This window comes from Hemiscyllium ocellatum, chromosome 42 (assembly GCF_020745735.1).
Source record: "Hemiscyllium ocellatum isolate sHemOce1 chromosome 42, sHemOce1.pat.X.cur, whole genome shotgun sequence".
Taxonomy (NCBI): Eukaryota; Metazoa; Chordata; class Chondrichthyes; order Orectolobiformes; family Hemiscylliidae; genus Hemiscyllium; species Hemiscyllium ocellatum.
Window position 1 is genome coordinate 19,241,699 of NC_083442.1, and position 24,417 is coordinate 19,266,115.

The following is a 24,417-nucleotide window of genomic DNA, read 5'->3' on the forward strand; positions in this document are numbered from 1 at the left end:
CATAGTGTTAGGTAAGGGGTATATGTAGGGGTATGAGTGGGTTGCGCTTCGGCGGGTCGGTGTGGACTTGTTGGACCGAAAGGCCTGTTTCCACACTGTAAGTAATCTAATACCCCAAGGATGGTCATGGTTCAAGATGGTGGCTCACTACTGCCATCTCAAGGGAAACTGGAGGTGTGCGATAAATGCTGGCCGTTGTTTGGTTAGAGTGGTGCTGGAAAAGCACAGCAGGTCAGGCAGCATCCGAGGAGCAGGAAAATCGACGTTTTGGGCAAAAGCCTGGTCAGTGATGCCCGCATGCAGTGAGGGTGATAATGAGTTTATATTGGTGCGTGAATGAATCTCTCTTGGTTTGTTCCCCCAGGCGTGGTGAGGGCCTGATCTCTGTTCGCTCGGCACCATGGTGGCCCTCTCACTGAAGATTTGTGTCCGCCAGTGTAATGTCGTCAAGACGATACAGTTCGAGCCCTCCACTGTGGTTTATGATGCCTGTCGTGTAATCCGAGAGCGTGTGCCCGAGGCACAGATGGGCCAAGGTGAGAGCGCACGTCCTGATCTATTACTTGGCTGTTGGTTTTCTGCTCGCTCTTTCTGCCAGGGGCGCCCGTTGTCACTCAGCGTAATAAAGAAATGTCCCAGTGCAGAAGTGAATGGGTTCATCATTCATCAGTATAACAACTACTTGGATTTATACGTTGACCGTTCATGTACAGTGTACCCAGGCACATCAGAGGCCAGACATCAAGCCTTGTATCAGGTAAAGGCAAGATCGAGGTTGATTTTACTGCGGTAGAGCAGCACGCCAAGAGGTCTATGGGGGTTGGGGGGACTTCCAGAACTTTAGGTCTCAGCTGAGGTACAGCCAGAATTTGGAAGGAATTGCGGAGACCATGGTGAGTTGTGGGGTGGGGGTGGGGGTGGTTGTGGACTGCAGAAAATTCCAGAGAATGTGAGTGAGATCCCTCAACAATCCAAGACAAGGATGACTATCGACACCTATTGAGGTGTTGCTGGTCTGGAACTGGTGGAGGTCCATGTTTTGGGAACTCTTACAAACTGAGCTAGGCAGCTCTGAGTAAATCCACTGTTGTGGACCTGAGGTGAGATAACTGAAGAGAGCATTGTTTGTTAATATAGCAAGAATTAAGCAGGCAATCAAGATGATTGAATGTTAAGTATAAAATAGGATCATCGGATCTTCACTGTGTGGGAGGAGGTCATTTGGCCCATCAAGTCCACACTGACCGTCCTAAAAACATCCAATCCAGAGCCACTCCATTCCAGTAATCCCACATTTCCCTTGGCTAATCTATCGAACCTACACGTCCCTGGACACTATGTGCAATTCAGCATGGCCAATCCACCTAACCTGCACATCTTTGGACTGTGGGAGGAAACCCATGCAGACATGGGGAGAATGCGCAAACTCCACACAGTCAGTCACTGTGAGGCAGCAGTGCTAACCGCTGAGTCACTGTACTGTCCCATTGGAACAAAGGGAGAATAGGTTGAACTAGTGTATGAAGGAGCTGTTAGACTGAGTAGTTAATAAACTTTCTACTTGCAAGGAAAAGCATCTTAGTTTCTAACTCTCAGACTGGCTTGGATTCAAGTTGACATTACTCACCTCGAATTGTCAAAACTGACAGCTTGAATCTATGTTTTCGCTCAGTGAGAATTATGAGGAATTCTACAAAGAGATTACTGCACAGGGGAGGAAAGGAAGGGAATTGTACATTCACATTCCTAGATGATGTTCCAGTCTAAAAATGGTTCTTCCATTTGATGGGGGGAGCCTGGTTAATCCTGGCTCCAAATATCTGAAGAACTAGGAAAGGAGAGGCAACTCCCAAAGTCAATTTCCAGCAACATGGCCCTTTGGCATTCAGGGCCGCAGCAGTTAGAGCCTTGGGAGAACGTGCAGGAGGAGGGAGGGAACCTGAGGGGACAGAAGGAAAGGGCAGCGGCAGACTGGGACTGTGGAGAAGGGGGATGGAGAATAAGTCAAGGGGAGGCTAGGATTTTGGGAGGAGTAGGCAGGGGTGGGAAGAAGAGGGCAGGGAAGGAGAAGAGAAATATCAATCGAGGAGTGGTCATGGGAGAGGTGGTGGGAAGATCAGGAGGAGAGGGGAGCTGGACTGACTGACTGTTCTGAGCTGTACTTTGGAACAGGCGCCAGGGTACAAATGCAAAGTTTTGTTTTTTAATTTCACGTTTTTGTCTTTGAATGAGCTGTCGTTTTTGGATACAAGTGCAAGTTGATTCATCGCAGAACTATTTTGAGGTCTTGTTTATTTCTGTTTTACAGCCTTGGATTATGGATTGTTCCTGTCCGATGACGATCCAAGGAAAGGGATCTGGCTTGAATCTGGCCGCACTCTGGATTATTACATGCTTCGTAATGGGGTCTGTCTAATCTTTTTCTCGGCTTTAAGAAATATTAAGACTGTCAATCAGGATCATAGTGTGATACACTTGTATGTACCAGAAGCTATATATAATAACACGCAGAGCCTGATTCTCTGCAGACAGAGAACGTGTATGCTGACTGCATCTCATCCATTTCAGGGCAGTGCCTTGACTGATTGAAGTCAACCTGCCTTGCTTAAAATTTAAACACAGCTTGGCAGTTAACTGTCAGTCATAATTATGTGGAAGTGAGGACTGCAGTTGGTGGAGATTAGGGTCAAGATCAGATTGGTGCTGGAACAGCACAGCAGGTCAGGCAGCATCTGAGGAGCTGGAAAATCAACGTTTCAGACAGGAGTCCTTCATCATTCCTGATGTCAGTCATAACTAGCTGCTGCACTCTTCATGACAGCCAATCCATGAGCACTTGGACAGTATTGCTTTCCCCTCGAATTGGTATTTCTTGCGAATTGTCCTGATGAGTGCAAGACAACGCCATTCAACAAAATGTGTATTGGTTTTCAGTGGTACTCAAGTTCTGAGCAGCTGTTGATGAAGAGCTGTGAATAAATCTTGGTCACCCTTCCAATATCTGCTGCCTGTTGATTTTTTAATTGGAGTTTTCATAGCGCAGCAAGGGTTAGATGGTTCGGTCGAATTGAGGATGATTGGGAAGAGTCTGACTTCATGGATCAGGATTGAGAGTTACACCACAGCTCACGGCACAGACCTTCACTGTCATTTCTGTGGGAAGCTTCACTTGATATTGATTCTCAGTGTATTCCTTGAGGATTTCCTTGTATTTGTAGTCTCCCATTCATAGATTCATACAATGATGAAGCACAGTGTGAGGCCATTTGGCCCATCTTGCAGTGTTAGCTAGGAGAAAGTGAGGACTGCAGATGTTGGAGATTAGAGTCGAAGAGTGTGATACTGGAAAAGCACAACCAGTCAGGCTTTTTGGAACAAGCGTAATATTAGTCCCACTTCCTTGCTATTCCCCTACACCCTGTAATTTCTTTTCCTCTTGAAATCTCTTATCCAATTCCCTTTTGCTGAATCTGTTTCCATCTCTTGCCCAGACAGAAGGTAACAGATTGCATTGGACACCTGAGTGAACATCTTGGTGCCGGGCACTTCTCATTGACTCAAACAAAAGCAAAATATTCATGTTCCAAACAGTTGGTCAAACATTTGGTTCAAGCGCTTCCCACCGCATCGAGAACTGTTCAGTGACTGTTGAGGCCTGAAACTGTTTCTGGTTGGAGGCGGGGAGAGCTGCCAGATGTGATGAGTCACCGCGTGGAGCCCTGCCCAGAGATTTTACAAACTTTCCACTCATTTCTTTTTGTAATTTAATGCTCATTGTAGTTTAATGAAGAACAATTCCTTTCTGACGGTGAACATGTGTGAGCTGGTGGTTTAGTGGTAATACCAGTGAACGAGTAATGTTTAGGGGGCAGCGGTTCATATCATACCTTGGCACAGGGTGCAGTTTGGAGTTCAGTGCAAGTCTGCAATAGAAAGTACGTCTAATGGTGACCCTGTAACCACTGATGATTGCTGTAAAAACTCATCTGGTTCACTCGTGTCCTTTAGAGAAGAGAATCTGCTGTCATTACCTGGTGTGGGCTGTAGGATGGACACCGTGTTGCTGGTGTATAGAACATTGGTGATGCCACTTTTGGAATACTGCAGTCATTTCTGGTCTCCCAGCTATAGGAAGGATGCTGTTAAACTTGATTTGGAGGTGCTGGTGTTGGACTAGGCCGTACAAAGTTAAAAATCACACAACACCAGGTTGAAGTCCAACAGGTTTATTTGGAAGCACTAGCTTTCGGAGCGCGGCTCCTTCATCGTGGTTTGCAGCGCTCTGAAAGCTCGTGCTTCCAAATGAACCTGTTGGACTATAACCTGGTGTTGTGTGATTTTTAACATTGTTCAACTTAAGAGGGCTCAGACAAGATTCACAAGGATGTTGCTGAGACTGGGGGGGTTTGAGTTATAGGGAGAGGCTGAATAGGCTGGGGCTACTTTCCCTGGAGTGTTGGAGGCTGAGGGATGCCCTTCTAGAGGTTTATAACATCATGAGGGGCTTGGATAGGGTGAATAGCTGGGGGCCGCGACATGAAATTTTGGGGCGCAGGATCTTCAACGGGAAGCTCTGGCTGAAATCAAACTCAGACTATGTGCTCGCAAAATCCTCAAACGCCTCGTGCTTTCTCTCACAGTTGGGATGTTGCAGCAGATGAACTTCAGACAATCTTCACCACACTGAACTTCCCCCTTCCCTCTCCCCCTCCCAAGCCAGGGGCTGATGGTTAGCATTCACTCCTCCCTGCTGTGACTCCATTTTACCCCTCCTAGATTTTGTGGCACCCTGCGGTTTGGGACAAGTTTGAGCTGCTAAGTGAGCAGGACAGGGGGTGTTTTAGCTCCTCAATGGGCAAGGGTTCACAGTTTAGCTTGAACAACACATCCCTGCACTCCCACAACAATCACAGACATTAACCCCCTCCTCCCCCACTGTTTTCCCCAGGAGTTTATAAAATCATGAGGATAGGGTAAATAGACAAGGTCTTTTCCCTGGAGGAGGGGGGGGTGGGGGGGGGGGGTTGGGGGGGGGAGTCCAGGACTAGAGGACATAGGTTTAGGGTGAGACGGGAAAGACATGCAAGAGACCTAAAGGGCACATTTTCACACAGAGGGTGGTACATGTATGGAATGAGCTGCCAGAGGAAGTGGTGGAGGCTGGTACAATTACAGCATTGAAAAGGCATTTGGATGGGTATATGAATAAGAAGGGTGTGGAGGGATATAGGCAAAATGCTGGCAAATGGGACTATATTGGGTTAGGATATCTGGTATCTGGTCAGCATGGACGTGTTGGACCGAAGGGTCTGTTTTCATGCTGCACATCTCTATGACTCTAGAATGTTCCGGAAAGGAGGAGAATGTGTTCAGGAATCAATTGAGAAGAAACTTGATATGGTGCAAGAGTCTGTTAATGGAAATTGTTGGATTAAGTGTCACAATATGGGCACATGGTCATAAGATAGCGGAGCAGAAATTAGGCCATTCGGCCCATCGAGTCTGCTCCGTCATTCGATCATGGATTTGTCAACCCCATTTTCCCACTTCCTCCCCGTAACTTTTGATCTCCTTGGCTGTCAAGATTTTATCTATCTCTGTCTTAAATATACTCAATGACCTGACCTTCACAGCCTTCTGTGGCAATGAATTCCATAGATTGACCACTCTCTGGCTAAAGGTGTTTGGCAGTCACAAACCCTGATGAACAAGGCAGTAGATAGACGCCATGTTAGCTTGACAGTGACTGACACTATTAGGAAGTAATGTCATAGCTGCTGACCAACTGTAATGGAGAATGAGGGACCAGAGTGGGGTGGAAATTAGTTACAAACATGCAGTAAGGTGTTGACTCCATCTCCAAATGAACAATCCATTGATCAGCGAGTGAAGTCTGTCTTTTACATTGATGTAGAGGTTTGCCCTTTGACCCAAAGTAACTTCAAGGGAAGGATCAAATCCCAGAATGCATAGCTGTACGTTGCCAAGGAAGTAGGATTGGTGGGCTGTAGCTGAATCAGGTTACGTAGCTCCCAAGTTGCAAGGAATGATTGGCTGCTTGGGTCAAGGGCTTGGAATCCTAGGCATGGGAGGAATTTGACTGACAAATGAAACAAACCTATTTCAGAAACCCCACCTGTCAAAAAAAGCGGGATTGCTGTTAGTGAGTTCAAAATTATCGTTCTATGCCTTCTCATTTCACTCTATCAGACGTCTCACTATGAAGGTTAGTGCCTGTGCCAGCAATTTATGTTGTCTTGTTAATCCCGTGATTAATGTTTGTTCAAGTTTTTCTTTCAGGTTGGGAAACAGGTGTTGGCTATAAAAAGACAAGCAGCATTACTGGCGATGGAAGCTAGTGAAAGGAGCTGTAAGACTTTGGAGTCAATAAACTCCATCCACACAGGAAGGTGTCTTGGCTTCCTGCCTCACTGTCTTCCCTGGATGCAGGTTGACAATTTAGGTTGTTGACTGTGTGGCCATTTATCAAGACCATCGAAAAACATAGAAAATAGGTGCAGGTGTAGGCTATTCGGTCCTTCAAGCCATGACTGACCTGCAACGTAATTCCAAATACCACTGTGCAGCAGTTGTTTGTTTCTGGGCTAGTATGTAGAGGCTAAAACTGATGATCTAGGGACATGCAGCTGATGTCAGTTTAAATCTTAAATAAGCTTACTAGAATTACATGCCATCACGTGTTTCAAACTCTTTAAATTTCTGTTCTGATTGGATTTATTTTCATCTTCATTTCTTTTGAGTAATGAGTTTCTGTTTTATTGTTAGACCCGAATCTGCAGTATTGTGTGTTTGTATTTCAGTGAGGCACGAATTCTATAAAACAAAAAGAAAGTGCAGTCAAGCCAGATTTCAGTCTGAGATCTGATTTGCCCTATAATGACATCAATGGGAATCAGAGCAAATGCTACAGTGAAGAATTAGATGGGTTAGCTGGCCTCCACCATGTCTGTATGGGTGCATGGCTAGAAATTGAACTGGGCTTGTAGCATAAGCTGTGATGTTAGCCTGTCATTCATTCTTGGTGAAAGCTTATTAAGGGTTGGGGAGATTTTCTACTTGGATATTGAACTGGTTCATGTACTTCCTTGAGTTAGGTGAACAAGATTTAGGTCCGATCAATACTTTGTAGGACAATGTTTTCTTTAATTCGTTTGTGGGACATGGGGAGTGCTGACAAGGAGAGCATTTAGTACCCATTCATAATTGCCTTTAAACTGAGCGGCTTGTTAAGTCTATTCAGAGGGCAGTTTCGAGTTGCCTACATTGCCATGGGTCTGGAGTCATGTGTAGACCAGACCAGGTCAGGACGGTAGATTTCCTTCCCGAAAGGACATTTGCAAACCAGATGGGTTTTTACAGCGAGTGAACGTGGTGGCCATTTGGTTAACCTTTTATTCCAGATTTTCAACGGATTCAAACTTCTCAACCTGTCCTGGTGGGATTTGAACCTCGGGATATGGGCCTGGGATTCAAGGACCGCTCGCCCACTGACACACCTCCACCCAAGCACTTCCCTGGGGTTTTGTGATTGAACGTGTCTTGTGCTCTCCTGCCTAGGACATCCTGGAGTATAAGAAAAAGCAGAGGCCACAGAAAGTGAGGATGCTGGATGGAGCAGTGAAGACGGTCATGATTGATGATTCCAAGACTGTTGGTGAACTACTCGTCCCTATTTGCAGTCGGATAGGTTTGTAATTCCCCCTGTCATTTTGACCAGTTTAAACGGGCTCAGAAGGTGGCCTAGCTGTGGAATTCTCTACTGCAGAAGGTTTTGGAGGCTGAGTCGTAGAGCAGGGAAACAGACCCTTCCCTCTATCCCGTCCATGCTGAACAAGTTTTCCAAACTAAACTAGTCCCACTTGCCTGCGTTTGGCCCGTCTCTAAATATATTTAAGAAAGAATTAGATTTTTAGAAACTAAAAGGTGTCAAGGTGTATGGGGAGAACGTGAGAGTATGGTGTTAGAGAGCGCGCCAACCATGATCAAGGTGGTGGAGTGGGCACAGTAAAGTGGGCTCTGACTGGATTGTAATTTCATTTTACTTGTTTCATGAGTTGACTGAGAAATTACATGAACAAAGTCCTCGTTTTTGACCCAGTGCTTTTGAGTCATAGAGTTATACAGCACAGAAACAGGCCCTTCGGTCCAACCAGTCCAGGCCGACCATGTTCCGAAACTAAACTAGTCCCACCTGCCTGCGCTTGGCCCATATCCCTCAAAATCTTTCCTATTCATCTACTTAGCCAAATGTCTTTTACACTTTGTAACTGTACCTTCATCCACCACTTCCTCTGCAAGTTCATTGAACACATGAACCACTCTCTGTGTAAAATAGATCCCCCGTGTCCTTTTTAAAACTTTCTCCTCTCACCTTAAAATTACGCCTCCTAGTTTTGAACCCTCTCACCTGAGGGAAAATATCTTTGCTATTCTCCTTATCATACTCCTCATGATTTTAAAAACCTGTACAAGGCCATCCCTCAACCTCCTATGCTTCAAAGAAAAAAAAAATCCCAACCTCTCCTTATTTCTCAAACCCTCCATTCCAGGCGACGTCCTGGTAAACCTTTTCTGAATCCTCTCCAGTTTAGTGAAATCCTTCCTACAACAGGCATTGAACACACGATGTCTCAGGCTGTTGGTCGCGGTTCGATAATGTGAGGGTTGGTAAAACGAGTGAAAAGCAGAGGCTGGGAACCGGTCTGAACCAGAACCGACTGGAAGGAGCCAGAAGTGGGTGTGGGGAGTGAGGGAAGGGTGCTCAATGTTTCAGGTTGGAAAATCCAAGAGGCCTTCCCTCTACCTGATTTTGTGCTTCGTCTCCACTGACACTAAGTGAATGCTGTCATTATCCCTTTGTTGGGTGTACGAATCCTTTTCAGACAATTCTTTCGCTCAGCCAACTCACTGAAGAGTCTAGATTAGAGTGGTGCTGGAAAAGCACAGCAGGTCAGGCAGCATCCGAGGAGCAGGAAAATCGATGTTTCGGGGAAAAGCCCTTCATCAGGAATACAGCATCTATTCCTGATGAAGGACTTTTGCCCGAAACGTTGATTTTCCTGCTCCTCGGATGCTGCCTGAACTGCTGCGCTTTTCCAGCACCACTCTAATCTAGACTCTGGTTTCCAGCATCTGCAGTTCTTGTTTTTACCCAGCTCACTGAAGAATCCAGTCTCTGGAAGGTTCCCGCTCCCCAATGATCCCCCTTGGTCATTTTCTAACCAGCCTGATTTTCACACCAGTGTTAGGCCGTTCAGATTTAAACAAGAAAGCTCGACATTTATTCAACAACTTTCACATCCTCAGGGTTTCTCGAAAGCACCTCAGAACCAACAAAATACTTGAGGGGTCACTGCTGTTGTGTTACTTATCCCTCAACGAAGACTTCAAACAGATCATTTGGTTATTCTAACGCTGCTGTTATGTAGGGAAGTTTGGCAATTGATTTGGATACAGTAAGTTCCCACATACAGCAGCGTTAGAATAACCAAATGGTCTGTTTGAAGTCTTCGTTGAGGGTTAAGTATTGAAACAGGAAAATAGAAAGAATAGCTTTCTCTCGTTCCTATTGTGCCCACTTTTGGTCAACTTCCTTGAGAAAGGATGTACTGGCACTGGAGAGGAGGTTCACGAGATTGATTCTGGAGTTGAGTGTGTTGGCTTCTGAGGAGATATTGAGTAGATTGGGATTTATACTCATTGGAGTATAGAAGAATGAGGGGGATCTTATGGAAGCAGATAAAACTATGAAGGGAATAGATAAGATAGAAACAGGGAGGCTAGAACTAGGGGGCACAGCCTCAAAATAAGAGGGAGCAGATTTAGGACTGAGTTGAGGAAGAACTTCTTCACCCAAAAAGTTGTGGAATTCCCTGCCCAGTGAAGCAGTTGAGGCCATCCTGTTGCATGTTTTTAAGGCAAAGATAGGTAGATTTTTGAACGTTAAAGGAATTGTGCGTTATGGTGAGCGGGTGGGTCAGTGGAGCTGAGTCCATAAAAAGAGCAGCCATGATCTTACTGAATGGGGAAGCAGGCTCGAAGGGCCAGATGGCCTACTCCTAGTTCTTATGTTCACTCCACCAACACAATAATGGCTGATCTACTATCTTAATGTCATAGTCCCATGCTTTCCCCACATCCCTTGACAACTTTAGCTTCCAGAAATCTATCTAATTCTTTCCTAAACATATTAGGAAAGCCATATAAGTGGGCGGCACGGTGGCACAGTGGTTAGCACTGCTGCCTCACAGTGCCACAGAGCCGGGTTCAATTCCTACCTCAGGCGACTGTGTGGAGTTTGCACATTCTCCCCGCGTCTGCGTGGGTTTCCTCGGGTGCTCCGGTTTCCTCCCACATTCCAAAAATGTGCAGGTCAGGTGAATTGGCCATGCTAAATTGCCCGTAGTGTTAGGTGCAAGGGTAAATGTAGGAGTATGGGTCTGGGTGGTATATGCTTCGGCGGGTTGGTGTGGACTTGTTGGGCCAAAGGGCCTGTTTCCACACTGTAAGTAATCTAAAATATTGAGTGACTTGACCTTCACAGCCTTCTGTGCTGGAGAATGCCACAAGTTGGCCACCCTCTGAATTTCTCCTCATCTCAGTCTAGAGCAGTCCATATCCTGATGCCAAGACCCTTTGTTCCAGATCCAAGGTCAGGGAAACATCCTCCCTACATCTGGTTGGTCCAGCGCTATCAGAATTTGATACATTTTAGTAAGGTCCTGCCCTCCTCCTCCTAAATTCAAGTGCGTGCATGCCAATCATCCCAACCTCTCCTCATCCAACAAAACTGCCCTCCCACTAACCAGTCCAACAAACTTTCGCTCTCTCTAGGAAAGCATACACTTGTTTAGATAAGCTGAATTTTAGTAAGACGAACAAGGGAGGACTTCGACTCTTAATGGTAGGGCCCTGGGGAGTGTTGTCAAACAGAGAGTCCTAATGGTTCCGGTACATAGTTCCTTAAAAGTGGCACCACAGATAGGTAATGGTAGTAAAGAAGGTGTTTGGCACACTTGCCTTCATTGCTCAGACCATCGGATTTTGGAATTGGGGCATCATGTTGCATTCGTACAAGACGTTGGTGAGGCCACTTTTGGAGTACTGTGTACAGTTATAGGAAGGATATTATTAAATTGGAAGGGGTGCAGAAAAGATTGATCAGAATGTTACTGGGGCTAGAAGGTTTGAGTTACAAGGAGAGGTTGGATAAACTGGGACTTCTTTCACCGGAGCATAGGAGGTTGAGGTGTGACCTTACAGAGGCTAATAAAATCTGAGGGGTATAGATAAGCTAAATAGCAGAAGTCTTTTCCCCTAGGATAGGGGAGTCTAAAACTAGAGGGCATAGGTTTAAAGTGAGAGGAAAAAGATGTAAAAGGGCCTTGATGGGCAACGTTTTCATACAGAGGATGGTTTATATGTGGAATGAACTGTCAGAGGTAGCGGTAGATAGAGGTACAATTACAACATTTATAAGACATTTAGAGATGTACGTGGATAGGAAAGTCTGAGAGGGATATGGGCCAAATGCAGGCAAATGGAACTAGTTTAGTTTGGGAGACTTGGTCAGCATGGACGGATTGGACCGAGGGGTCTGTTTCCGTGCCCTATGACTCTATGACCTTCTTATCAAAGCTGCACAGAATGTTCCAGGTGATTAGCTAGAACTCTGAGGGGAGCGCCCCTGGTATTCATCGAAATATTGAGATCTTTGACCTTCCCGCCCCCAAGACACCTTAGCGGGTGAATGAGGCCTCAGATTAAGTCTTAACTGGTACCCCAACAGTGCAGTGCTCCCTTGGTACTGGAGAGGGAACTGAACCCACAACATTTTGACTGAGAGATGAGCAAATTACCCACTATGTGCCACAAGTGGTCACCCCTGGCATTGACATTGAAGTCTTTGGACACTCCCTCCACCTTCGGCAATCTTCGCCTGGCCCCAGTAAACACTGGTCACATTTCTCTAATTTGCAGGCATCACGAATTATGAAGAGTACTCCTTGATTCAAGATATCATTGAGGAGAAAAAGGAAGATGGAACAGCAACACTGAAGAAAGACAGAACACTACACCGGGATGAGAAGAAGATGGAGAAGTTAAAAGCAAAGCTTCACACTGATGATGATCGTAAGGCCCGTGTTCGTTTAGAAGACAGGTTCTTCAAATGTTCTGGGTTATTGATGGTACCTGGAATCAATTTGAAGTATCATTGAAAATGCAATAACTTAGGAAATAGTCTTAAAGGAAAATACTTACTCGGATGCCAAAATTCCTTTACGATTTAAAAATCTTTGGGTTATATTTTCGGCAGCTATTGAATAATTGGGACTCTCCCAATTCCATTATCTGGGGTGAAGATCAAATTGGTAAAGTCAAACAGTGTGCCTCTGGTTATTTTTTTTGTAAATTCACAAAATTGGACAGCTCTTTCACAGGGCTGACATATGCCGGGCGGGCGGAAAGATGGAGAGGTTCTGTGACCTCCTTCTTGTGAAGTTTCAGACCTGGTTGAAGGCAGTGCACAGGGAGGGGGGGAGCTGTGATCCTCAATGGGTTGGACCCAATGGAGGGGGAGCAACAAGTGAGGATGGTGTTGGCTGATATTTTTGTCTCCGACAGTGAATTGGTTGGATCACAGTCGGACCTTCCGAGAGCAGGGCGTCGACGAAAACGAAACACTGCTGCTAAGACGCAAGTTCTTCTACTCTGACCAGAATGTCGATTCCCGAGACCCAGTACAGCTGAATTTGCTGTATGTCCAGGTACAGGGTCCCTTTCACTGGTTGCTTCACTCTGTGGGGAGACATGGGGTTGAGCCTGATTAGAGAAACTTATGAATCGGAATATTCATGAAAGTGGGTTTGCAGCCTTGGTGCTGAATTACATTGTGGCCATTTTACAGGCGTAAAACAGACACCTAAGCACTTCCCAGCAGGGTCCTCTGCCAGTTCAGCTTCAGCCAGTATCTCGGCTTCTCCCTCTGGACGCTCCTCGGAGAATTAGAATTCCCATTTCCCCACTAGTAAAAGAAAACTAATCGCTGAGGGAAAATGTTTTTTCTCGCATCACCTTTTCTTCATTTGCATGTCACTTTAAATGTACATCCCTCTCGTTCTTGTTCCTTTTTTGAGCGGGAACAGCTTCACCCTCTCTGCTCTATCCAGCCTGCTCATCATTTTGAACGCCTCTGTCAGAAATCCTCCCAGCCACCTTCTCTCCAAGGAGAACAGTCCCAACTTCTTCAATCTATCAGCCTCAGTAAAGTTACTCATCCCCGGATCTATTCTTGTAACTCCTTTCTGCATGCTGTCCAATGTATTCACATCTTTCCTATAATTGTCACGCCCACAACTGTGCATAATACTCGAGCTGACACGCTCACTCCCACTATCACTCTCTCTCCAACTCTTTCACTCTCAGTCTTTCCCTCTCTCTCACTGATACCCTTTCTGTCTCACAGTCACTTGCTTGCTCTCATTTGCATTTATTCTCATTGTCAGTTACTCACGCTCTTTCTTTCTCACTTTTTCTCTCTCTTTTTTTTCTCTTTATCCCTCTCTCACCCTCTTCCTCTCTCACCCTTTTTCCTCTCTCACCCTTTCTCCTCTCTCACCCTCTTCCTCTCTCAATCTCTTCAGCTCTCACATCCTCTCCCACTCTGTCTCTCTCTGAATGTGATTTTATTTTTCTCTCAGTAAAGTTGGTGTGTGCGTGTTGTGTGTGCGTGCGTGTTATATGTGTGTGTGTGTGTGTGTTTTATATTTCACTGGCTCCCTGCTGTTTCAAAGGCTCGAGATGATATTCTGAACGGATCCCACCCAGTCTCCTTCGAGAAAGCCTGTGAATTCGGGGGCATTCAGGCTCAGATCCAGTTTGGACCCTACTTGGAACACAAGCACAAACCTGGATTTCTTGAGTGAGTGTCCGTGTTTTGAGATGGTGCTGTGTGTCAGGGGGACATGGTCTGTTGGGGCCTGCAGGACTGTGGGGGAGGCAGAGTCAGCCAGCAACCTCGAACTCCTGGGCAGGGATAGTTTTCACGTGACGTGCGTGTTGCTGGCTGGGCCCAGCATTTATTGCCCGTCCCTAGTTGCCCCACCAGAAGGTGGGAGTGAGCTGTCTTCTTGAACCGCTGCAGTCCATGGGCCGTAGGTCGACCCACAATGCCCTTAGGGAGGGAATTCCAGGACTTTGACCCAGCGACAGTGAAGGAACGGTGATATATTTCCAAATCAGGATGGACAGTGGCTTGGAGGGGAATTTGCAGGGAGCTGGTATTCCCAGGTATCCTTTTACATGGAAGTAGTCATAGGTTTGGAAGGTGCTGTCTGAGGATCGTGGGTGAATTTCTGCAGTGTACCTTGGAAGTGGTACACACTGCTGCTACTGAGCGTCGGTGGTGGAGGGAGTGGATGCTTGTGGACATGGTGCCAATCAGGTGGGGGCTGCTTTTCCCTGGGTGGTTTCAAGCTTCTTAAATATTGCTGGAGCTGCCCGCATTCAGGATGTGACAGGGATGCATTTCTGACCTGGGTCTATGTGTGGCTGGTGATGATGACTTTAACTCTCTCTTTCTCTTTGTGTGTGTCTCTCTCTCTCGTCTTGTTCTCAGTCTGAAGGAGTTCCTGCCGAAGGAGTACATTAAGCAGAGGAATGCAGAGAAGAAGATCTTCCAGGTATAGCAGCAGTTTCACTCTGAACTGCCCCAGCATGGTGTAGAGCACCTCTCCGACCAGCCCTTTTTCATACAGGAATAGAGAGTGAAAGAATATTAGATGTGAAGCCGGCCGGGGAAGGATGGTAGTGGTACCAATCTTTATGCAGTTCTTCCATTTATTTGTAAACTGAAACTCTACAAGTACACACCCCCCTCCCCCCGCCACAGTTTCAATTGTGGGTTGTGGGAACCTTCTATCTTGTAGGCTGAGGATTAGTGCCATTGAGCCAGCTCCATGCTCCGACACTCCTGGTATGGCACAGAAGGTGCTTTGGGAAGGCAGCGGCCTGGGGAAAAGGGGCCAGGATTCACTGGCCTCCGTTTGCTGTGGGCCCTCTTCTCAACAGCATTTTGTTTCCCATTTGCTTCCTCCGAAACCCTTTCAGACAGTCAGCCTCCAGGGCTTAGGGCCATCAGTAACAGCCTCTCGATTGTCAGAGTCAGGGTCCACCATAGAATCGCACAGCATGGAACCAGACCCTTCGGTCCAAATAGTCCATGCTGACAAGGTTCCTCAAACTAAATTAGTCCCATTTACCTGCATTTGGCCCATAACCCTCTAAACCTTTCCTGTTCATGTACCTGTCCATTTGTCTTCTAAACCTGATCTGGTTCGTTGCACCAAACCACTTTGGTGAGGAACACGGGAACGGCCAGAGTGAGGGTAGGGCCGATCAGGTATAGTGGAGGGAACTTGTGGCTGGAGTCGGAGGAGGTAGTATTTGCTTCAGTATTCACTACTGAGAGGGACCTTGTCGTTTGTGGATGTGGTACCAATCAACCAGCAGCTGCTTTGTCCTGGATGGTGTCAAGCTTCTTAAATATTGGAGCTGTCCCCATTCAGGGGGTGACAGGGAGGCAGGCTGATACACTCCAACAGAGTGATGTTAATAAGGAGGAGATGCTGGAAATTTTGAAAAGCATAAGGATAAATAAGTCCCCTATGCAGGTCAGGATATACCCAAGATTACTACGTGAAGTGAGGGAAGAGATTGCTGCACTTTTGGTGATGATCTTTGTATCCTCATTGTACACTGGAGCAGTACCGGATAATTGGAGGGTGGCAAATGTTATTCCCTTGTTCAAGAATGGGAATAAAGATAACCCTGAGAGTCTTTTATCGGTGGTGAGCAAATTATTGGAGAGGATTCTGAGAGACAGGATTTAAGATTATTTGGAAAAGCATAGTTTGATTAGAGATAGTCAGCCTGGCTTTGTCAGGGGCAGGTCATGCCTCACAAGCCTTATTGAATTCTTTGAAGATGTGACAAAACACTGATGAAGGCAGAGCAATGGATGAGGTGCATATGGATTTTAGCAAGGCATTTGATAAGGTTCCCCATAATAGGCTCATTCAGAAAATCAGGAAGCATGGGATACAGGGAAGTTTGGCTGTCTGGATACAGAATTGGCTGGCCCATGGAAGGTGGTAATAGATGGAAAGTATTCAGCCTGGAGCTTGGTGATCAATGATGTTCCATAGGAATCTGTTCTGGGATCTCTGCTCTTTGTGCTGTTTATAAATAACTTTGATGAGGAAATGGAAGGGTGGGTTAGTAAGTTTGCCAAATGACAAGAAGGTTGATGGAGTTGTGGATAGTGTGGAGGGCTTTTGTAGGTTACAGTAGGACATTGATAAGATGGAGAGCTGAGCTGAAAATGTGTTGCTGGAAAGGCGCAGCAGATCAGGCAGCATCCAAGGAACAGGAGAATCGACATAAGCCTTCGGGCATAAGCCTTTCTTCAGGATCCTCGATTCTCCTGTTCCTTGGATGCTGCCTGACCTGCTGCGCCTTTCCAGCAACACATTTTCAGCTCTGATCTCCAGCATCTGCAATCCTCACTTTCTTCTCAAAGATGCAGAGCTAGGCTGGTAAGTGGCAGATGGAGTTCAACCTGAAAAATTGTGAGGTATGTTAATTTTGGAAGGTTGAATTTGAATGCAGATTACAGGGTCCAACGCAGGATTTTTGGCAGTGTGGGAAGAAGAGGGATCTTGGGGTCCATGTCAATAGATCCCTCAAAATTGCCACCCAAATTGATAGGGTTGTTAAGAAGGCGTATTTTGTGTTAGCTTTCATTAGCAGGGGGATTGAGTTTAAGAGCCGCAAGGTTATCCTGCAGCTCTATAAAGTCCCAGTTAGACCACACTTGGAATATCGTGTGCAGTTCTGATCGCCTCATTATAGGAAGGATGTGGAAGCTTTAGAGAGGGGTGCAGAGGAGATTTACCAGGATGCTGTCTGGAATGGAGGGCATGTCTTTGGAAAAAAGATTGAGGAAGCTAGGACTTTTCTCATTGGAGTGAAGAAGGATGAGAGGTGACTTGATAGAGGGGTACAAGATGATGAGAGGCATAAATAGAGTGGGTAGCGAGAGACATTTTCTCAGGGTGGAAATGGCTATCATGAGGGGATATAGTTATAAGGTGATTGGAGGAAGTTTTAGGAGAGATGTCAGAGGTAGGTTCTCTACACAGAGAGTGGTGGGTGCATGGAATGCACTGCCAGCAGTGGTAGTATAGTCAGTTATGTTAGGCACATTTAAGTGACTCTTAGGCACATGGATGATAGTCAAATGTTGGGTATGTAGGTTAGTTTGATCTTAGAGTAGGATAGAAGTAACGTGTAACAATGTGGGCCGAAGGGCCTGTACTGTTCTATGTATTGTAACTGTACCTGCATCTACCACTTCCTCTGGCAGTCTGTTCCGTATACACTCAGATCTTCATTGTTTGCTTGCATGATATTCTTGTAACAGAGGTGTGGACTCCCAGCAGATCATGGCCCACTGGCCCCATCCCCAAACTCACCCAACCTGCTCATCCCTGGACTGTAGGGAAGAATTTTCAACACGGCCAGTCCAGCTAAGCTGTACATCTTTGGTCTGTGAGAGGAAACCCACGCAGACACGGGGAGAATGTGCAATCTCCACACCGACGGTCACCCGAGGCTGGAATCAAACCTGGGTCCCTGGCGCTGTGAGGCAGCAGTGCTAACCACTGAGCCACCGTGCCAATTAGTGAGATGAACGAAGACGAGTGGAGAGTGCGAAATGGTCAAGAAAAATTAGCAGGAAGGGAGTTATTACCCAAAGAAGTTAAACAAAAATCGCTTCAGCAAATACTTATTTTCTGATCTGGTTCCTTACACTAGGAACACAAGAACTGCGGGGAAATGACTGAGATTGAAGCAAAAGTCAAATATGTTAAGTTGGCTCGCTCGCTTCGAACCTATGGGGTGTCATTCTTTTTGGTGAAGGTAAGAATTTTGCTTGCTTGCCCAGTTTTCACGTGCTTTCGGTGACCAGCTGCACTCAGTTTGTGAAAAAGTGAGTTGTTGTTGCGTGTGTCAAACATTCAGCAAGCATTCAGTGACCAACACTCGAAGCTATTATTCCTGGACGTAGTGCTCCCTGAATTTGTCTGTTGGGTTAAGTGACTGAGTTGTTGGGAGCTGAAACACGAAAGTGGTATTATTGAACACAGCACAGAAATTCCTTTTTATTCATTCATGAGATAAAGGCATCGCAGACTAGCCCAGCATTTATTGCTCATCCCTTATTGCCCAGAGGGCAGTTAAGAGCCAACCACATTGCTGTGGGTCTGGAGTCACATGTAGGCCAGACCAGGTAAGGATAGCAGTTTCCCTCCCTAAAGGACATTACTGAACCAAATGGGTTTTTTTCCGACAATCGACAATGGATTCGTGGTCATCATTAATCTCTTAATTCCTGATTTTGTTATTGAATTCAAATTCTGCCATGGCAGGATTTGAACCTGGGTCCTCAGAACATTACCAGGGTTTCTGGATTAACGCAAACAAAAAGAAAAATTGCTGGAAAAGCTCAGCAGGTCTGGCAGCGTCTGTGGAGAGAAATCAGAGTCAACGTTTCGGGTTGAGCAACCCTTCCTCGGAATTGACCCGACCGAACTCTGATTCCTTTCCACAGGTGGCCAAACCTGCTGAGGTTGACCAACAATTTCTGGGTTTTGTTTCTGACTTACGGCATCCGCAGTTCTTTCAGTTTTTATTTTGTATAGTTCTCTGGATTGACAGTCCATCGATAATCCCACTAGGCCGTCGCTCCCCAATAAGTGAAAACAGAAGGAGATGATTCTGCCCCATCGAATTTGCTGTGCCATTGGAAATGATCATAACTGACCTTTGATTTTGGTTTCTCTTTCCCCTCCAGTCTCCATGTCTCTCAGTTCCCTGAGACATCAAAGACTTTGCTTATTGTAGTCTTCAATGTCGTGAACGAGTGAGCACCTAATCTCCAATGGGATAGAGAGTTCCAAAGAACCTCACCCCTTTTGATCAAGTACAACTTGTTCAGCTATAACGCGCATTTCATTAACACTAATTCACGGTAACACAATTGAATACGTGGGGACACTGTTTCTAAAGCTCAAACTTTTAAAACGTGTGTTGGCAGGAATGCGATTACATCACCGACACTTGGAACGCTGTTCCCAAAGTGCAATTTTTCTGTCATGCGGGGATGCATGAGAATGCAGCCATTGCATTATAGAAAAGCTATCTGTAACTTCTCCTCGCCTCGTTTGTCAATGATTGGCCTTTTATCATGAGGCAGTGGCCTCTATGTTACGATGGAAACCATCTCTGAGTCAACCCAATTAAGCCCCCATAGAGTGGACTGTAAATCTTTGTCTGTCTGTCTCTCTCTCTCTCTCTGTCTCTCCAGAATAATCAAAAATGGGATATGATTTCCGAAATAATTTAAATTTAATTGTTGTTACCGATTGCTAACCTTGTTGGTTGAAACCCTGAATGGAGGTCTGGATGAACAGTTGGGTGCAGCTGTTACCTGGGTCTACGTTTGGAATTGGAGATCACAATTGGTTCTTCAGAAATAAGCATGTTTCAGCAATGCCAGTCACCAATTTCACTCACTGATGTCCTTGAGCAGTAGGGGATTCCCGTGATGCACTGGTAGTGTCCCTGCCTCTCAGCCAAAAGGCTTGTACAAGTTCCAATTGCTCCAGAAGTGGAGAACAATATTTCTGAGCAGGTTGATGACAAAAGGTCTATAATAAATGGCTGTGTTGTTAAATTAATATTTGAGTGCTCTTGTACTGTAGTGGTTGTGTCCCTACCTCTGGACCAAGACACCTAGGCATTATATTTCTGAAGAGGAAGTTTCGAAAATCTCTCTCTCGGGACAGTCTTACTTAATTGCACTGTTTTTCATCCTTTACTTGATTGATTCGGTTAAATTCCTGATAATGTGGAAACAGGCCCTTTGGCCCAATCAGCCTACACCGACCCTCCAAACAGTAACCCACCCAGATCCATTTCCCTCTGACCAATGCACTGAACACTATGGGCAAATTCACCTGACCTGCACATCTTGGGATTGTGGGAGGAAACCCACACAGACACAGGGAGAATGTGCAAACTCCACCAGGCAGGCGCCTGAGGCTGGAACCGAACCTGGGACCCTGGTGCTGTGAGACAGCAGTGCTAACCACTGAGCCACCATGCCACTCGCTTCTTGGCCCCTCATTAAGATGATGCCAAGTCTGTGCCAAGCAATAAATTTCCTTCAGTCTGTACTGTCATTGACCCAAACCCTCACCTTAGCCAAACTATCTGGTTCCAGTCTTAGGCCTCCTTTTCCCTCATCGTGGATTCAGTGATGGTAATGCCATTGAAAAGATTCAAGGCAAGGAGACTGGCCTTACTTTCCTTGGATCAGTGAAGATTATGAGATGACGTTATTGAGATGTTCAAAATTATGAAGGATTTTCAGAGCATAAAGAAGGATATTCTGTTTCTACAAGTTGGTGTGTCAGTAACTATTTAAAGAGAGAGCAAGGAGTGAGATGAGGAGAAATTTCTTCACTCACAGAATTGTTACGATTTAGAATACACTGCCTGGGAGATTGAGGGTGGCTGATTCCATGCAAGGTTTCCAGAAGAGAGCTGGATACGTATTTAAACACGGTGAAGGTTAGAGAGCTATGGAGATAGGGCTGGAGAGTGGGGCTACCTGGCTCGCTCCTTCAGGAGCCAGTACAGACATGATGGGTGGATTGGCCACCTATCGTACTATAAAATTTGATGATTCCATGATCATTTCTGTGCCCGGGGTCTTGATTTCAGAGAAGGGCCCATTGCTGCTGTCTGCAAGGTCTGATGGGAGGAAGTGATGGGGTGGCCTTTGCTCCTGAAGAGTCGGGTGGGATGGTCGGCCATCTTTACTGCAAATGGGCGGGGCAGTTCACTGAACGGGCAATCCCATCCATTGTATTTGGAAAATCTAAAAGATTGGCACCAGTGTCATGTTGGGTGAATCTTTACATATGAATGGCATTTCCTTTCCTTTTAGGAAAAAATGAAGGGGAAGAACAAGTTAGTACCTCGACTCCTGGGCATTACCAAGGATTCCGTGATGCGTGTCGACGAAAAGACCAAAGAAGTGATGCAGGAGTGGCCACTCACAACTGTCAAACGCTGGGCTGCTTCTCCGAAGAGTTTCACTCTGGTAGGATACTGGGGAAGAGGTTGTTCTCACTGCCCAGAGTTGCTGAGCTTTTTGTTAGTGACTGAGCCAGCTTGCTCACGGATAGGTCATGAAAGCTGAGAAGCCCCTTAAGCTTTTGTTTTCCCAGATAATGGGGGCACTGTATGAAACAGAACCTGATCCCAGAAACCTGGGAGATCCCAGAGAGTTTGATCAGCTTCAGCAGATCTCCAAAGACCCATTCCTTGGGTTCTCAGCTCCTTTAAGCGTGACATCCACCATGACATCTCTGGGATCTTCTTAGGCTGATGAAGAAGGCGTTATCTGTGAGGGCCCCAATATAGGAATGGGGCAACGGGATGACTCCCCATCAATTATAGAATCCCCACAGTGTAGGAACAGTCCACTCAGCCCATTGGGTCCACATCAGCCTTCTGAGAAACATGTCACCCAGACCCAATCTCGTACCCTATCCCTGTAATCCTGCATTTCCCATGGTTGACCCACCTAGCCTGCACATCCCTGGACAACATGGGACAATTTCACACGGCCAATCCACCTGATCTGCATATCTTTGGACTGTGGGAGGACATCCACACAGACACAGGGAGAACTTGCAAAATCCACACAGTCTGGGATCGAACCCATGTCCCTGGCGCTGTGAGGCAGCAGTACTAACCACTGAGCCACCGTGCTGCCCTTAGGAATAGCCAGTCCCTGCCTACCTTTAGCTTGCTGGTGTCTAAGGAGAGACGGTTGCCGTGGTGATTGGGAACGATGGGAGGTTTGTGCTATATTGGAGGCCACAGAGCAGGTACAGCCACAGTGAAGCCAACACTGGAACAGAATCACTCTTTGGACCCAGGAATGCAGTGAGCACATTCACTTGAAGTGCTTGTCCTCATGGGTTATTTGTGCCAACGTGTGCACTCTGCAGCTGGCAGAGTGAAGGCTTTAAGCCCTGAGCCACACTGAACCAGATCTGGTCTAACGCTTGGTGTCAAGGGCAGGCATCAGTTCATAGAATCCCTACAGTCTGGAAACAGGCCATTTGGAGCAACAACCGACCCTCCAAAGAGTAATCCACCCAGACCCATTCCCTACCCTATTACTCGACATTTTCCCCGGACTAATGCACCTAACTTACACAACCCTAAACACTACAGGCAATTTAGCATGGCCAATCCACACTAACCTGCACATCTTTGGATTGTGGGAGGAAACCGGAGCACCCAGAGGAAACCCATGCAGACATTGGGAGAATTTGCAAACTCCACACACAGGCAGTTGCCTGAGGTTGATGATGTGGTTGTCACAGATTGACTGCCAAGTCACTGTATATCCCGCCATTTGACGGTGGAGGGTGGGGCGAAGTAGGTTACCCTCCCAACCTTTTACAGCCCTGCACTTTTGGACAACGTCAAGAATTGGGAAGTGGCTGACGTTTGGAATGTGAATGCTCTTGAGACTATGTTCCATTTTCACGAGGCTGTTGGTCCAAGTATTCATGAAATTCGGTCTTGCTCTGTAGGATTTTGGAGAATACCAGGAAAGCTACTATTCAGTTCAGACGACAGAGGGTGAACAGATCTCTCAGCTAATTGCAGGTTATATCGACATCATCCTCAAGAAGGTCAGTACACTTGTCTAGAACAAACTGAAGACTCAAAGGTATGCGACTAATCAAAGTTCATCATTCTAATAACCCGACTGATGAGAAAGTGAGGACTGGGGATCAGAGTCAAGAGTGTAGTGCTGGAAAGCACAGCAGGTCAGCAGCATCTGAGGAGCAGGAGAATCGACATTTCGGGCATAAGCCCTTCATTGGGAATGATTCTTGTCAAATATCAGCCAAAATCCTATCTCTCTTTCTACTATCCAATTGATTCCTGTCAAGTCTACACCCTGCTGGCCAGATGTTTTAGGCTCTCTGATCAGTTCCTGCTCTGCCTCAGCTCTGAAACAGCTCAAATCCGAGTCACATCATTGCTGCCTTTGCCTTTGCTCAACTTCTCAAGGGGTTTGTCCATCCATTATGCACCTCTGAACCACCTCCGTGACGTTGTCCTCACTCTCCCAGTCTTGCCTGTCCCTCCCCAGCTGCCCCCTACAGAAAAATGTCTTCCCCAGTTTTCTGAGCGGAGAATAATAAATCTGGGCTGTCTGGTTGCTCAGTTCCTTTGCAACAGTTATATTTCCAACTTTGAAATGCTTTCTGGTTGCATCGCCATAGTCTTACCAAACCATAGGGGCTGCTCTCTCATTTGAGAGAGAAGTGACTGGTGGTGATTTAACCTGAGGGCCAGCAGACCTCAGGTGAGGGAAGAGGTTGAGAAGGAGAGCCCTTCATGGTAACCTCAAACCGGTGATGGGAATTGAACCCACGCTGTTGGCATAATATTGCTCTTTAAATCGATTCCCTTTGGGATGCTTTAAATCATAAAGAAATATTTACGATGACCGAATGGTTTAAATGGTAACTTTCCTGGGCCAGAGCAGTTGGTTGGTAATTGCATTGATTACTATCAGCTTCCAACTATTAGCAGCTGAATTGTCCTTCCTTAGTTGAATGGGCAAATAATATGCAAAATTAAGCAAGTTAGAGTTATATAGCACAGAAACGGACCCTTCGGTCCAACCAGTCATTCTGACCATAGTTAAACAAGTCCCACCTACCTGTACTTGGCCCATATCCCTCCAAACTTTTCTTATTCATGTACTTATCCACAAGTTTTTTAGTTTTTTTTAACTGTACCCTCATCCACCACTATTTCTGGATGTTCACTCCCCACACAAACCACTCTGTGTAAAAAAAAATTGCCTCTCATTTTTTTTTAATGTTTCTCCTCTCAACTTGGAAGTATGCCCCCTGATCTTGATATGCCCCACCCAGGGGAAAAGACACCCACCATTTGTCTTATTGACACCCTTCATGATTTTACAAATCTGGATGAGGTCACCCCTCACCTTCCTACACTCCAGTGAAAAAAAACCCAGCCTATCCAACCTTTTCTTATAACTCAAGCCACTCAAGGTTCTCAAAGTCAAGGACAAGATGCTGTTTGTTAAAAAAAAAATGAAGCTATTGGATGTGGGTTTGCTCGCTGAGCTGGAAGGTTCATGTCCAGATGTTTCGTCACCCTACTAGGTAACATCTTCAGTGGGCCTCAGGCGAAGCACTGTAT

The 24,417-nt window shown here is 46.1% G+C and overlaps 1 protein-coding gene across 5 annotated transcripts in view; it reads left to right on the plus strand.

The window, feature by feature from the left end:
- The window catches only part of LOC132834837 (talin-2), a 352,031-nt gene that overhangs the window by 135,293 nt on the left and 192,321 nt on the right, over window positions 1-24,417 (plus strand). For all 5 annotated transcript variants that reach the window (XM_060853908.1, XM_060853912.1, XM_060853909.1 and 2 more), the window contains 10 exons: window positions 365-536; window positions 2,309-2,406; window positions 7,579-7,708; window positions 12,001-12,153; window positions 12,646-12,788; window positions 13,815-13,942; window positions 14,639-14,702; window positions 17,899-18,003; window positions 21,098-21,253; window positions 22,764-22,865. In XM_060853908.1, the coding sequence (XP_060709891.1) occupies window positions 401-536; window positions 2,309-2,406; window positions 7,579-7,708; window positions 12,001-12,153; window positions 12,646-12,788; window positions 13,815-13,942; window positions 14,639-14,702; window positions 17,899-18,003; window positions 21,098-21,253; window positions 22,764-22,865 (1,215 nt within the window). In that variant the 5' untranslated portion in view covers window positions 365-400. The remainder of the gene's footprint in view (window positions 1-364; window positions 537-2,308; window positions 2,407-7,578; window positions 7,709-12,000; window positions 12,154-12,645; window positions 12,789-13,814; window positions 13,943-14,638; window positions 14,703-17,898; window positions 18,004-21,097; window positions 21,254-22,763; window positions 22,866-24,417) is intronic.